At 43.4% G+C, this 13,639-nt stretch overlaps 3 protein-coding genes across 4 annotated transcripts in view; 1 reads left to right on the forward strand and 2 right to left on the reverse strand.

Annotated features, from left to right (window-relative positions):
• MAMLD1 (mastermind like domain containing 1) overlaps positions 1–397 on the reverse strand; it is a 245,354-nt gene extending 244,957 nt beyond the window's left edge. The window contains exon 1 of the mRNA XM_083876310.1: positions 336–397. The gene's annotated coding sequence lies outside the window, so the exon portion shown is untranslated. The remainder of the gene's footprint in view (positions 1–335) is intronic.
• LOC310917782 (protein EOLA1-like) lies at positions 314–2,531 on the forward strand. Of its 2 annotated transcripts, XM_083876316.1 has the most exons (3): positions 314–373; positions 684–967; positions 2,033–2,531. In XM_083876316.1, the coding sequence occupies exons 2-3, from the start codon at positions 715–717 to the stop codon at positions 2,248–2,250; spliced, it is 471 nt and encodes a 156-aa protein (XP_083732442.1). In that variant the 5' UTR covers positions 314–373; positions 684–714; the 3' UTR covers positions 2,251–2,531. The 2 variants fall into 2 exon arrangements, with proteins under 2 accessions (XP_083732442.1, XP_083732443.1); XM_083876317.1 differs by lacking the exon at positions 314–373 and having other exon boundaries at positions 587–967.
• Positions 2,532–3,935: 1,404 nt separating this feature from the next.
• On the reverse strand, positions 3,936–13,182 carry TMEM185A (transmembrane protein 185A). Its single transcript, XM_083876472.1, has 7 exons — positions 13,068–13,182; positions 10,677–10,853; positions 9,700–9,907; positions 7,080–7,163; positions 6,005–6,181; positions 5,522–5,645; positions 3,936–5,023 (listed from the first exon to the last, which is right to left on the reverse strand). Exons 1-7 carry the CDS (start codon positions 13,103–13,105, stop codon positions 4,779–4,781), a joined length of 1,053 nt encoding a protein of 350 aa, XP_083732598.1. The 5' UTR covers positions 13,106–13,182; the 3' UTR covers positions 3,936–4,778.
• Positions 13,183–13,639: the final 457 nt, after the last annotated feature.

Below are 13,639 nucleotides of genomic sequence, written 5' to 3' on the forward strand. Positions count from 1 at the left end.
GGTGAGACCGTCCTCAGAGAGTCCGGCTGGATGAGAGCGCTTTGGGGAAATGTCTCTAAACAAACTGCGGCCAAAGCAAGCGAGGAGGTGACAGGCACTGAGTTTTCTCGTGTACAATGACGTTCAGTCCTGCCCAGAGGAGCGGCAGCCGGACACGGGCCCCACGGAGGGCACCGAGCCCGGCGGGGCCGCACCGGGCGGGGCACACGGAGCGCCCTCATCCCCTCAGCACCCGCTGCCCGGGACCGAACCGGGCCGTCCCCCCATCCCTCCCCCCGGGAGAACCCGCCGGAACCGCCGTCCCCGGCCCGCCCCGCCCCGCTCCCGGCACCCACCGTCCGGCCGGGCGGAGGGCGCGGAGCCGGCGGCGCAGGTAGGGGCGGCCCCGGGGCCTCCATGGCCTCCCTTCCGGGCCGGGCCGGGCCGCGGGGCCCCGGCAGCTCTGGCGTGAGGCGGCGGCCGGGCCCGGGGCTGTGCTCGACTCGGGGGCGGTGTTGGGGCCCGGCCCGGCCCGGCCCGGAGCGCGGCGCGGGCAGAGCCAGGCCCGCGGAGGCGGAGCCGCCCCGGGGAGGCCGCGCCGCTCCCGCCGCGCAGCTCCGCGGCCCCGGGCCCGGGCCATTGTCGCGGGGATCGGCCGTGGGGCTGCTGGAGACTCATCCCCGGCCGTCTGTGTGTGTTCACAGGAAATAAGCGGCTGCTGATGCGAGGAGCACGATGAAATTCGGTTGCCTTTCCTTCCGACAGCCCTACGCGGGGCTGCTCCTGAACCAAGTGAAGACGGTAGAGACTCGCTGGCGTCCTTTGCTAGCAGGATACAAGAACTGCACCATTGCTATTCACATCGCTGTAAAGGACTGGGAAGATGAAACATGGAGAGAAATTCTTCTGAGCAGGCTCGGCATGACACCAAAACAACTGCAAGATTTGCTGGATGAAGGGGAAAAATTTGGTAGGGGAGTTATTGCAGGTAAGCATCCTTGGATTATATGTTTTTAATCAAACTTTCAATCCCTTGAATCACTCAAATACACATCTGCTTTATGTGTTTGCACTCATTGTGACATTTCTTTAACACTTTAAAGGAGTGGAGCATGAGTTGTTGATGGGGGGTCTGTTTCAATTCCTGCATACTTCAGCATAATACATGTCAATGCCACACTTGGTGCACTTTGAGCTCAAGGAACTCTTGCTGAAACCACTTTGCAGTACTCGTGGTCAGGTGCATTCATGATGTTGCAACACTTTGCATGTCATTTTACAGTATACGTAAATAATGACATAAATAAATCCTATTTCAGTTTCACAAACCTCCTCTGTTGCTTTTGGTATTGGGGCAGTGAAGGAGTTTGTTTCTGTAACACACAGTGCAGAGGCACTGAAACATCACTGCATATATCGTGCTGATTTATAGTGGATGTTGCACACTGTACACTTAGAAAGTTTTTTATCCAGTACTCATTTTGTACTGTTTTGTTAGGTATCTTTGTTACACCATCTTTCATTGTCATTTGAATATCTTTAGCTATTCCTGCACAACAAATTAATTAATGTCGTTGTGCTTCTACAAGTGCTGAAAACTGTAGGTCCTACATAATATGTAGATTTGCAGCCTTAACATACACTGTATATTTAATTGTGGAGTAGGTAGGAATTTCAAAATAGTTTAATGATTTAAAAATGTTAATAGAATAGTGGGTTGAGAGGAGCAGTGTTTTATGCTTTACTGAAGCTGGTCCAAGGCCAAATAGAGCTGCTACCAAAACTCCTGAGCTACATCTCCTTAAATGGAGGCTGCTTTTCAAGGAGTTCTGCATCCCTGGGTTGTGGTGATTTTAACTCTGCCCTCCTCTTTTTCTTCCCTCACCTGAGCTGAGTCCATGGACTTTTGCATCAAACAGCAGGGGTGGGAGGTGTGCCTCCCTCTGACTCTGCTCTTCCTGGCAACAAACCGGCAGGGAGGGCTGCTTCTGGAAAACCTTTCCCTAGGAGATCAAACTGGCAGCTAATTTTGTATTTTAATTGTAAAATACAGGATTAATTGACATTGGAGAGACATCACTATATCCAGAAAACCTGCCTCCTGAAGAGATTCTGCAGCTGGAAAACAAGGCTGTCCTCAGTAATCTAGAGCAGAAATACCTGACTGATGTTTCAAATCCCAGATGGCTCCTGGAACCAATTCCTGCCAGAGGGAGAACAGGGGTGTGGCAGGTGGACATCCCTGAAGAACTGATCCCTTCAGAATTGTAGGTGTTGCCCCTTACTGTTATTTTTCCTGCCTAAATGCAGACTCGTATTTAAGACACGGACTTGTGAATTACATCAGCGTCTTGTTTAGGATTCTATTCCAAAACCATTTGAAATGGCAAATACATTTGAAGAACTGCTTTTTTGAGGCAAAACAAACAACTATTAATGTTTCTCTAGACTTTTCCTGTATAAACAGCTAAGTAAATGCCATTTTTTAAATGTATGGTTATGAATTGTGTGCCAATACAAATGTAAGTTAAAATGATTTTTTGATACCTGCATCTCTGGTAATAGGAAAATGGTGCTTAAAAACAGGCTGCCACAATTAATAGGACGTCTGTCCCAGACCACTCCTTGTCCTGCCTTAAGGAGAGATTCTTTTCATTCACACTTCAGGCACACAAGATGTGCATATGATGGATACAGCTCTGTGACCTGACAGACACTGCAGAAAGGCCATTATGAGAAGGTGCTTATACAGAATTAAACTGAGCAAGCATTACATTTTTTCTCTTATTTAAGATGAAAAATACTAGTTATCTTTGAAAATCTAATACTGAATTCAAGACAAGTGTGAAGAATTACAAATAATAGCCACTAAGTTTTGGCACTCTCAGAGTTTTCCAAATTTCACATTACAGTGAAAATCCTTACTACATTAGACTGAAAATCCTTTTGATTTTCCAGAGCAAGGTCATACCTAGGCATGGTTTTAAGAACAGGGACAAGTGGCAGTGCCTTTGTATTTAGATACTTCAGTGGAGCACTTGGGAAACTGCTCCCTTGGACTACCACTTCTGCCAGAGCAGAAGGTACCTCACACCCCCAGTGCCTGCAGATCCACACGTGGAGCTGGGCTGTGACCTCTGCACAGACTGAGCTGCTGCCAACACAGCTGGAGGGCTGGGAACTCACTGCAGGGCAGGGCTGGGTGAAGCAGAGCCAGGCCCCACTGCGCCTTGGCTGAAGGAGCACAGGCTGGAGCTCCTGCGTGTCTGAGCGGCAGCACACGGAGCTGTACAGGCACCACAGCCCTGAGTACCTGCCCTGGCCCTGTGCTTGGCAGGTGAGGCCTTCCTCAGTGCAGAGCTGTGCTCTTCTCCCTTGGGGCTGCTGTGCAGGGACTGCTCTCCTCCTGGGAAGTGGTTTCTCAGGCAAGCTCAGCTTCTGGTTTTCTTCTCTGTGGCGCTGTGCCGGCAAATCGATGTCCAGTAATGACCCCGCTGATGTTGGATTATTTGAACCGGAGTATAATAAAATATATATACATAAAATATATATATAAAAAATAAAACTGCAACAAAAACTCTGAGATGGGGTAGTGCTAGTTCGGGTTTCAGGCAGCAGCTAGTCCACAGGCTCTGGGGCATCAGAAATGGAAGTGCTGCATCCAAGTTTTTCAGGCACACACCTTGAACACGTGCAGAAATGTCCAGGCACTCCCTGCTCTTACTGCCATGCTAACACTAAAGAAATGAGACCCATGGTATTTTAGCTGTCTAAACTGTGGGTTACCTAAACACAGAGAGCAGCTGCAAAGGTTTGGGAATATGAGCGTGTTTTTATCAAGTACAGGACTACACATTTCACAGACTCCACTTCTCCAGAGCATCAGTAAATCCAAGGCATACTGTCAAAGTGGGTCTTTCTTCAGACAAGAAAATGCTATGCCAACACCAACAAGATCCTATCTTGAAAAGTTTAATCATTTACACTGACCAACACAAAGCTGGTAATGAAGACCAAGCTATGATATTTATACCAGCTAACCAACATCTGTGAAACTTACCACAAATTTCTGGCATAGACCACACAACGCAAGAAGGAACAACTTATTAAACAGCCAGTCTAATGGGAGAATGGTACATGCTGCTCAAGAAGAATCAGAACATGAAACTGGAAAAGCAACAAAACATGTAACTCCCAAGCCAACACAAAAGTTGAAATACTTACATGAAAATTTACATAGCTAACTCAAAAACATGTAAGTCACCATACATTCTACTTTCCCCCTCCCAAAAAAAAAGCTTTCCACTGTTGCCTCAGAAGTGCAACACTCTTGTGCCTCTGTGGTTGAGACAATGATTGTGGCTGAACAGAGGAAGAAGTAAAAGAGGTACTATGCTAAGGCATCCCACAGCATTTAAAAGAGACACAAAAATCAAGTGTATATTTAGGACCTAAAAGACCTGGAATAGCATAGACATTTCATACAGGGTTTTTAAAAAAATACTTTTAGATAATACTTATACTGTACACAACAGGACTTTTAAACAATATATTACACTGCTAAAAATGTTCATATAAATACTATACAGGCAAGCGTGCAACCAACCTGTTAGGAAGGTTCACAAAGTAGACAACCACATATTTCTGGAAAAGCACTCAGATTATCTTCAAGATTTCTGATTTGTGTAATCCAAGCCACTGATTCAGCAATACCTATTTTAAAGGAATTGGGACAAGGCATGAGATGAAATACATCTGTCTGCTGATGACCAGTTCAAGTTTAATATGCTACTGTCATCTTAATCTGGCATGTCAATGTTTAGCTTGGGAGGTGGAATCACGTATTTTCCAGGACTCTGTGTAATGACCACTCCAGTCTTTTTTCGAAACATTGGTGCAATTTTTGGTGGTTCAGGCAGTGGTGTTTCTTCTGTCTCCTCATTATCTTCATGATGAAGGTCATAGGAGATATTTCCGTATTCTCGCAAAAATGGGAAGATTTCAAGCAGGAACTGGCAAAAGTCTTTGCGAATTCCAAACCACCCTAAAAAACCCAAATCATTTTACATTATTAACAGAGTGAACACTTAATTAAGTAGACAGACTATTTAAAGTCTCTTGATTGCTTGCTTATAAATAAGATTTGTTAATACTGCTTCTCAGCCTTTCTTATGCCTATCATAACAGCACAATTCAGGTTATATACACACAGACAGCCTGGACAAGCATTTGCACAGTTCCATGTGTGCACATTCATGCCTGTGTGTATTTCCATCTGCATAAATTACAGCTACACTACCCCAGCAGGAATCCATTCTGTTTCACACGTTACACAGTGTCAGGTCACATCAGGACAGAGAAGGGACACAAAAGACTTTGCACCTCAACCAAAGTGAACAGTGCCACAGGGGAGGACACTAAGCACTGAAACCCTACCACAGCTGCCTGAAAACAGTAGTAGCAGAAAAGCCCTCTTTGAAAATAGAAATCTTAATAAAATACATTGATTTTTAATCTGTTTCCAGGCTTGTGAAATACTTACAGTGATTGCCTCCTTTTTGTCCGAATGTTGTTGCCATTAATGTTATCAGTGAAAGCCAGAGAGGAACAAATATGGGTATGAAAGAAAAAGAATTATGCCCATCCAGTCTGTGTACTAGCAAGATCTAAATGGCAAAAAAAATGACACAATGTTAGTTAATTGCAGTACTCACTTTCAAACTGCTTAAAGCATATGCTGATCTGAAATCTTTAACTTCACACATATGTAAGGAAAAAATGACCTTCACAGAAGCATGTAGTTATAGTTCTAATGTAATGCATATTTTACTCTTTAAAGGAACATTAAGAAACATTAAGAAACTTAAAAGGAACATAGAATTCTCGTTTGTGTTTCATATTTGCTGTTAACATTTTATTCCAAAGCAAAGAGTAGCACTCTTATTTCGGTAAGTTCAAAAATCATCATTCATTACTTACTGAAAAACAGAATGAGACACATCAAACTCCTGATGGGTTTTCCTACCTCAAAGGTGAGCAGTGGGACCACAATTGTCATCCAGCTGACAGCCATGGTGATGTGTGTCCTCCTCTGCTCCGCGATCACGTCCATGGAGCGCAGGAACAGCACAGACCACACGATGTAATACAGCACCACCAGGCACAGGAAGGACATCAAGATCCACAGTGGAACACAGACAACCTGAAAGAAAGACATATTTCAATTGTTTCAGTTCTGGTTTTTTTTTTTTGGTTTTTTTTGTTTTTTTTTTTTTTTTTTTTTTTTTTTAATAAAGTGAGTCTAGATATTAAGCCTAAACAATAAAATTAAGTTTTTAACTAAGATAATGTCTAACAGAAGGGCATCAAACTTGTGCTGTTTCGAGATGTATCAGTTCAGGGGTTCCTCAGCTTTCTAAACCCAATCAAGTTGAAATAATTTAAAATTAAGGCAATGTAGTTCAACTTTGGTAAGACTTCTGTGATTTTGCATGGGCTCAAATTGTACTTGAAACTGATTTTTAGCAAGTACTTTCTACACTGGATACCTTAAAGAGTTTCAATCCTTTCCCAAGTTTTTTTTGGCAATACAAAGGGCAAACATAACTCTGCCAGACTGTCAGTTTTATGGTAGTTTACAAAAACCCAGACACAGAAACAGTGCTTTTGTATCCTAAAGGCACTTGGGACAGGACATCTCAGCAGTTTTGACAGTGACTACTTGCACAGTAAGTGGATTTACATGCATGGTAACACAACAAATAAAACCAGTTATTTACCACACTGTATTTACCAACACATTCTCCAACTCACCAATCATTTTCATGGCTTGTTTAGTGTTTCCATTGGGAACTTTGGGTGAGGATTTCTCTTTCAACTGCTGTTCAGACATTAACTGCAGTTGATGGCACATTCCTCTGCCTCAGAGGAAGAGCAGCCTCTAATTGCCATGAGCACTGAATGCAATGTCAGACCTTCAGTGAAGGACAGCAAAAATGGGATCATGGACTGATCATGTACTAACTGTTGTTCCCCGGAATAAATAACTCTATGAAATTCAGCATTTAAACAAAGAGAAAAAGAAAATACTGGTTACATACAAGCCATGGCCATCTGATGATCTCATCTAGTCTGAGTGCAATAAATATGAACTGTAGAATGTTGACTGAACACAAGATTTCCAGCTAGAAAAAGAAAAAAACATTAGTTCAATCTTAGTATGGTAAACTTACTTCCAGGATAACCAGTGAACTGTCAAAGCACTTCTCTGACCCCATTCTCATCACTGAAATATGAAAATTCATTTGCATTTACATTTTCTATTACTAAATATCCCTAAATTTGTGTGGGTGTGATCCCAACCAAATCATGTAGAGTCAGCTGTTTAAGATCTTCCTGTTATTAAAAAAAAAAAAAAAAAAAAAAAAAAAAAAAAAAAAAAAAAAGGAGGGGGGGAACTTAGAGTGATTAGAGAAGTAAGAAAAGCCAAACTAATCAGAATTAAAAAAGCAAAGCCTTAGAAAACAACTCTACAGAAATACATGGAATATTGGAATATGACATCCAAATTCATATCATTTACTGTACAACAGAGATATTTTAAGTGACACTGAAGACATGGGTTTTGTGGCACTAGAGAAAAGCAATACTTCTCATTTAAAAAAATGTTAGTAAAAGGGTTTTATGAGTCTTGCTTGCCACTATGAGAAAGAAGCCCTTCACTGTATTTTTTTTTTTTCAAGTCTGTGTCTAGCTTGAAAAGTGAGACAATGAAACACCATCACACTTGGCAAGATTCTATTTCCCAAGTTTATGGGCAGACCTACGTTGGGTAGGATTTTCAGAGACCACAGAAGTATTATCTGGAAAGTCTGACTGAAGCTTTTGAATGCAAGCTAGAAACATTACTCATTTTAATAAATATATGCAGTTATGGAAGACCTCTTTTAAATGTAATATTTCTCTGAAGGCAGATACTACATGCTACTTTCACTAACACATGACTGTGTAGACTGTGATCTGGAAAAATGCCTTTGAAAGTCACAGTACAGAGAGTCAAAAATCCAACAGGCACTTGCCAGCTTCAGGGATCCTATCAAAGTCGCCACTGTTCAACTACAAATTACTTTAAAAGTAGATTTAAAATAATTTTGTACTATTAGCTTTCTTAAAAGAATAAATCACCAAACCCCCCCCTCCACTCAAGTCTGAGACCAAGCAACCAGAAAGCTACAAGAGCAAAGAGAAAAATAATCTAAAAATCAGAGGATCAATTGCTGTAAATAATTTTTAGAATCAAGTTAACACATGAGATCTATATGGCAAGTGCACACATATTTGCAGTGACTTACAACTTAATGAATTCAACATGCTTTAAATAAATTGTGCTTTACTGACTATAAAATAGTGTAACACATTAAAGGAAGCTTTTCCTGAGCCCACCATGATACAGAGACAAAAACCCCAGCATGAACTTACTGATCACCTAATCAGATGCAGAACAGGAATGAGCAGATAATATATTTCAGATGAAATACTTATGAAAATAATAATAGATTAACAACTGCTTTGATTACTCAAGTCAAAAATTGATGTCCTGGATTAAAGGCAGACCCCTCATGTTTCTAGCAAATGAAAGGGAAATAATGAAATCTTCACAGAATAAAAAGAAGAGAAGTAGAACAGCACTAAGTGAAGATGACTAAGAGTAAGGAAAAAAACCACTAATAAAAATGAGTTCAGACAGCTGTTGCCTTTTATGGATTCCACTTTCTTCTGCCAGTACTTAGCAGCTGTGCAGTCATCTGTAAATCAATGGGCAATCAAGCATCATCCAGTAGATGGCAAGCACTTCCACACAAATTTTACTTTTAGCATTGGTTAACTGGTATTAGAACCCTGCAAAATAAAATTCTATTGGCAAATGTTCCAAAATGAGCTTAGGATATCACTTTACCCAGCCATCATAACAATCACTCACCAAAAATGTTTCTCTCTAGTGAAAAACTCATCTTATGCTAATGTTAGAGAAACAGCCCCTTGAAATTAAAATACCTGAAAAAGCTGAGCCTCATTTACAAATTTGATTTTTAATTGTCAGGAGGATATAGCAAAATGAGTAACTCCTTAAAAAAAATTCAACATGAATTCTAAATTTATTGCAAAACGTCACAATTGTGGGAGCACTTTGAGAATCCTTCCAAAGTTCTTCCAAAACCAAAGGGAGTTAGAGATAAGATAGAGGCAGAAAATAAAACCCTAATGTTACTGCCTACCAATCACATTCCCAAATTAAAGATTAAACACACAGATTGTGATATTAAGACATTTTCAGCCCTGATTACGTGGGGCTCTGGGAATTCAATTCTGCCTAGAGACAGTGCTTGCAATCAGTGGAATTTTTCCTGTTGTTTCAATGTAAGTGTCTGCTATTGATCTATACTGCAGAGTTCCTGATGAGTTATTTTCACACAAACTAATAAAAAAGCAGGTTCAAAACATGCTTTGGTAGTGGAAAAAACTAGAAGATACTAGAAAAAGTTGTATTATTCCTGACCGTGATTTCACTCCCATTTGCAGGTGAGTGCAATTAACTGGCGAGTGCAATTAATGGGACTGATGCAGCCTTGTGTATTGTGCTTTCCTGAGAGACAAAGTGCCACAGAACTGATCCCAAATCCTGCAGGGCCATGACTTTGGTGCCCCCCAAAGGAAGCTCACCTCCAGGGACCTGTCGTGCCGGAACCCCCACACGCAGGCGGCCACCGAGACTGGAGACACAAAGAACAGGGGCATGAAGACCAGGAGCCAGAAATGGGTTCCTCTTTCAATCCTGTCACACACCAGCACTTCAAACATCAGCAGCAGCAGGTGGATGCCTACTGCAATTAACATAGCTTTGAACTCCACACAGGTTTCTCCTTCTGCTCTGAAGAGAGGATAAGGAAGAATTTATTTGCCTGTAAAAAAAGCACATTACCCAGCAAACATCCCAGGACATTTGCTTGAGCTTCAGATATTAACACTTGTTTTTAATAAGCATACACATTATACCCATTTTAACTTCACTCCTGATGACCTAATAGGACTTCTTGCCCATAAAGCTGCACGTTGGAAGTATTTTACTCAAATGGTGCAGAGACTTTTACAATTTTAAACTTTTTAAGGATTCCATAGCTGGGCAGATAAAATAGGATTTCTTTGCTAGTATATCAACAGTCAGCTATCACACAGGCTGTTAGGAAATAAGCTAAATTTAAAATCATCTATTTGATTTCTGCACCAGCATTCACTGAATCAACATCTTTCCCCAGAATTTCTTTATTTACCTAAGTCAGAGTATTGCAACAGATATTTTCTGTTACTAAAAGTAAAATGCCTGTAAAATGAGAGCACACAGCTTCTCCCTACACCATTAGACCATTACTAGAAGAGACAAACAAGACCTGAACCACACAAAACGTGGGTGTATCAGGAGATCTGTGCACCAAAATTTAGAAACCACAGACAGAAAAGACATTTATTGCACTTCATTTAAGGTCATTTTTCTTTTGCTCTGGGATCTTCAAATTCACATTCTACTCAAGTTACCAAAAAAACCTCAACAATGATGTATTTAAAATGTGAAAGTTATTTTGTCCTGGACTGACAAGACACAACATTCCCCCTGTTTTGCCAAACAAAGACCAGGAACTTACCGGTACTGCGGGTTCCGGGCCCACACTCCCGTCCCCACCGAGGCACCAACAATCACCATTAACTTCCACAGCCATATTGGGGCAAACACAGCCCAGTAACTCCACTGGATTTTGTCATCCAGACGTAGAGAGAGCAGCACAGAGAAGAGCAGCAGGCAGGCATAAATAAGGAATTTGCTATTGAACAAACAAACAAACAAAAATCCAGTCAGGAATCAAAGCAGGGAACTTCATATTAACTTTGTAGAGGACAACAAAATCAGTCACAGCTGGAAGTTCACTGGGATACTTCCTAATAGGAAACATAACAAGCGTCTTTGCAAAGAATCAAATATTTCATCATAGATACAGCATATGTCATCTCTTTCACTTATAAAACCAAAGCTTCAAGGAAACACATCAAAAGCATTTCTGCATAACAATCTCAGTGAATGGACTGAGAGAAATAGTTCCCTTCCACAAGGATCCAGTCATGAGCTGGATTATCAGAGGCTCACAAATATACCAGCTGTACATGTTTTTAAAAAATGTGTTCTGTCATACAAATCAAATTTGAGTTACATAATTTATGACATTTTATCCACACCACTTTATTGTGAATCGTAATAGGGCAAACTTCAGAGAATTTTCTTCTTAATATTCACATTCAGTTAAAAAAACCAATATTATAGAAAAGAAAAACCCAACAGGTTACACTTCTAGCAAAGTTACCTATTATACACTGGAGTTTCTCACTGGAAAATTGAGGATGATGCTTACAAATTTAAAATAGCTACACTGATACGGTTTATATGAATGAATAAACCCATCTGGAATACTTGAGCGGTGGCACAGCAACTGCTTGTACCACCAAAAATCAGACAAAATAATTACACAGTAGGCTATTTCCTCAAAGGACAGGAAGGGAAAAGTCTCCCACCCATCCACCAGGAGCTCAGGGACTGCTTTATAAAAGACATAATTAGGTTTTAACACTGTTTCAGTAATTGTATGAATTTTAAATCATGGATAACCTAAGGAACAGAATAATGCAGCAACAGGAACACTACTATTCCTCCAACAGCACAACTCAAACTACCCACCTTCGCTCACATCAAATAAAAAAACCAATCATCAGATCAGGGCTGCTACGTTTGATATCAAGCTGTTTTGTCTCTACTCAGAGCAAGTGTCTCATCTGCACCGTAATAATGAAAACCAGATTGATTGTGTCAGCATTTCCCTGAAAACACTTCGGGATAGGATGATACAAACCAGTCACACTTCACAGCAACAAAGAGATGTGTCAGCTCCTCGGCTAGTCATCCTTTTGAGACATTTCAATATTTGTGTGATTTGTACTTTCCCTGGCTCCCCCACAAACACAGCAGTGAAATACCACTGCTCCCCGGGTGTTCCAGGAGCATCAAAACACGGAGACACCTGCAAAAGTGCAACATTCACACCGGCAAAAGTGCAACACTCGGCTTGCCCACTCATCCCTCAAGCTGTAAGCATCGCTCTGCAGTAACAAAACTCCACAAGCTTCTAAGACTTCTGCTCTCACTTTTCCATTACTCCGACCACACGTATTTCAATTGTTTATTTCGGCTTCTGTAACAATGCGTTTCCTGGAGCTTTTGTTTGTCTAAACAACTGCCCGAACACAACCCGCTCTAACTGCCATCAAGTAAGGCCTCTGTCAAGTGCAAGGTTTTTCCAGGACTCTCATCATCTCACAAACCTTGTACACAAACCTCGCACAACTTAACTTGCAGGCCCTTAGTCTGTGGTCTTAAAATATCTGGTAAAACCCGGTAAAATTTAACTCATCCTCTCAGTTTCTTCAAAAGTTGCGTGTTCTTACTTGCTTGGAGAGCCAGCAGAAGCCCAGGTCGCAGGGACCATCACATCGTTAATTTTAAGGGGTTAATAATTTTACCCCAGGGTTGTTCTCACCCGCGGCCACGGGCCGAGCCCACGCGGGGCCTCCGCACCCCAAAGCACCGCGGTGAGACCTTCAAACACCAGAAAGAGCCTGGGAGCGATCCGAGAAAGTTGCGCTGTAACAAAGCAGACGAGTGGAAGCGGGGCTGGAAGGCAGATGTAGAGCGCTCGCCTTCCCAGCCCTGACCGCCAAGCAGCCGCCGAGAGCCCGCACCGACACCCGGGGCGCCGGGGAGGCTGGGTTCCGTGATCTCAGAGGTCTTTTCCACCCTGGTTGATTCAGTGATTCTGGGCAGGAAACCGGCCGGGAACGGCGTGTTCCAAACGCCGCCCGAGCTCGCGGTGCGGAAGGGCCACCCGAGGCCGCGCTCCGCTCCAGAGCTGACGGGTCCCGCACCCAGCGCTGCCCCCGCCCGGGTCCCCGGGCTAACCCCGCCGGGCCGGCGCTGCCCGTGCGGCGCTCACCTGGGGTTGAAGTCCTGGAAGAAGCCGCGCAGGTTCATCGCGGCCCCTCTACCAGGCGCTCATGGCGCGGCCCCGCCACCGCTCCAGGGCCTGGCCTGCCCGGGCCTCGCCGCTGCCTCGCGCATGCGCGCGCCTCTGCCGGGAACCGGGGGGGCCGAGCACTGCCGGGCTTCAAAAGCGGGAGCTGCGCATGCGCAAGGGGCCGGGCGGGGGCTCTGCCAGGAGATGAGCGGGGCAGAGCTGGAGGGGCGGGGCCGGGAGGGGCGGAGCTACGTCAGGAGGGGCGGAGTGATGAGGGGGCGGAGCAATGGTGGGCGGGACTAAGCCGGAAGGGCCGGAGTGGGGGGGCGGAGCTAATGAATAAGGGGCGGAGCTAAGATATAAGAGGGCGGGGTTTACATATGGAGGCGGGGCGGTCCCGCCCCGGCGTTTCGGGATCTCGAATTTTTTCCTCATTTCTGGCCCAAATTGTTCTTCTGCCAGTGCGAAGACAGTCCTGCACGTCCTGGTGCTGCATGGCCTCGTAAAGGTCCCTCTCCAGCTCTCTCGGAGCCCCATAGGTACTGGAAGGT

Source organism: Zosterops lateralis (assembly GCF_965231275.1).
Source record: "Zosterops lateralis genome assembly, chromosome: 21".
In the NCBI taxonomy this organism is placed as follows: domain Eukaryota; kingdom Metazoa; phylum Chordata; class Aves; order Passeriformes; family Zosteropidae; genus Zosterops; species Zosterops lateralis.

Excerpts from the sequence above, each read along its gene's own strand:
- LOC310917782 (XM_083876316.1), top strand. The coding sequence starts at position 715 with ATGAAATTCGGTTGCCTTTCCTTCCGACAGCCCTACGCGGGGCTGCTC. Across the intron at positions 968-2,032 it reads TGGTAGGGGAGTTATTGCAG|GATTAATTGACATTGGAGAG; the intron begins GTAAGCATCCTT and ends TGTAAAATACAG.
- TMEM185A (XM_083876472.1), bottom strand. The coding sequence starts at position 13,105 with ATGAACCTGCGCGGCTTCTTCCAGGACTTCAACCCCAG. Across the intron at positions 7,164-9,699 it reads GGCACGACAGGTCCCTGGAG|CTGGAAATCTTGTGTTCAGT; the intron begins GTGAGCTTCCTT and ends TTCTTTTTCTAG. Across the intron at positions 5,646-6,004 it reads TCCCACTGCTCACCTTTGAG|ATCTTGCTAGTACACAGACT; the intron begins GTAGGAAAACCC and ends TTTGCCATTTAG.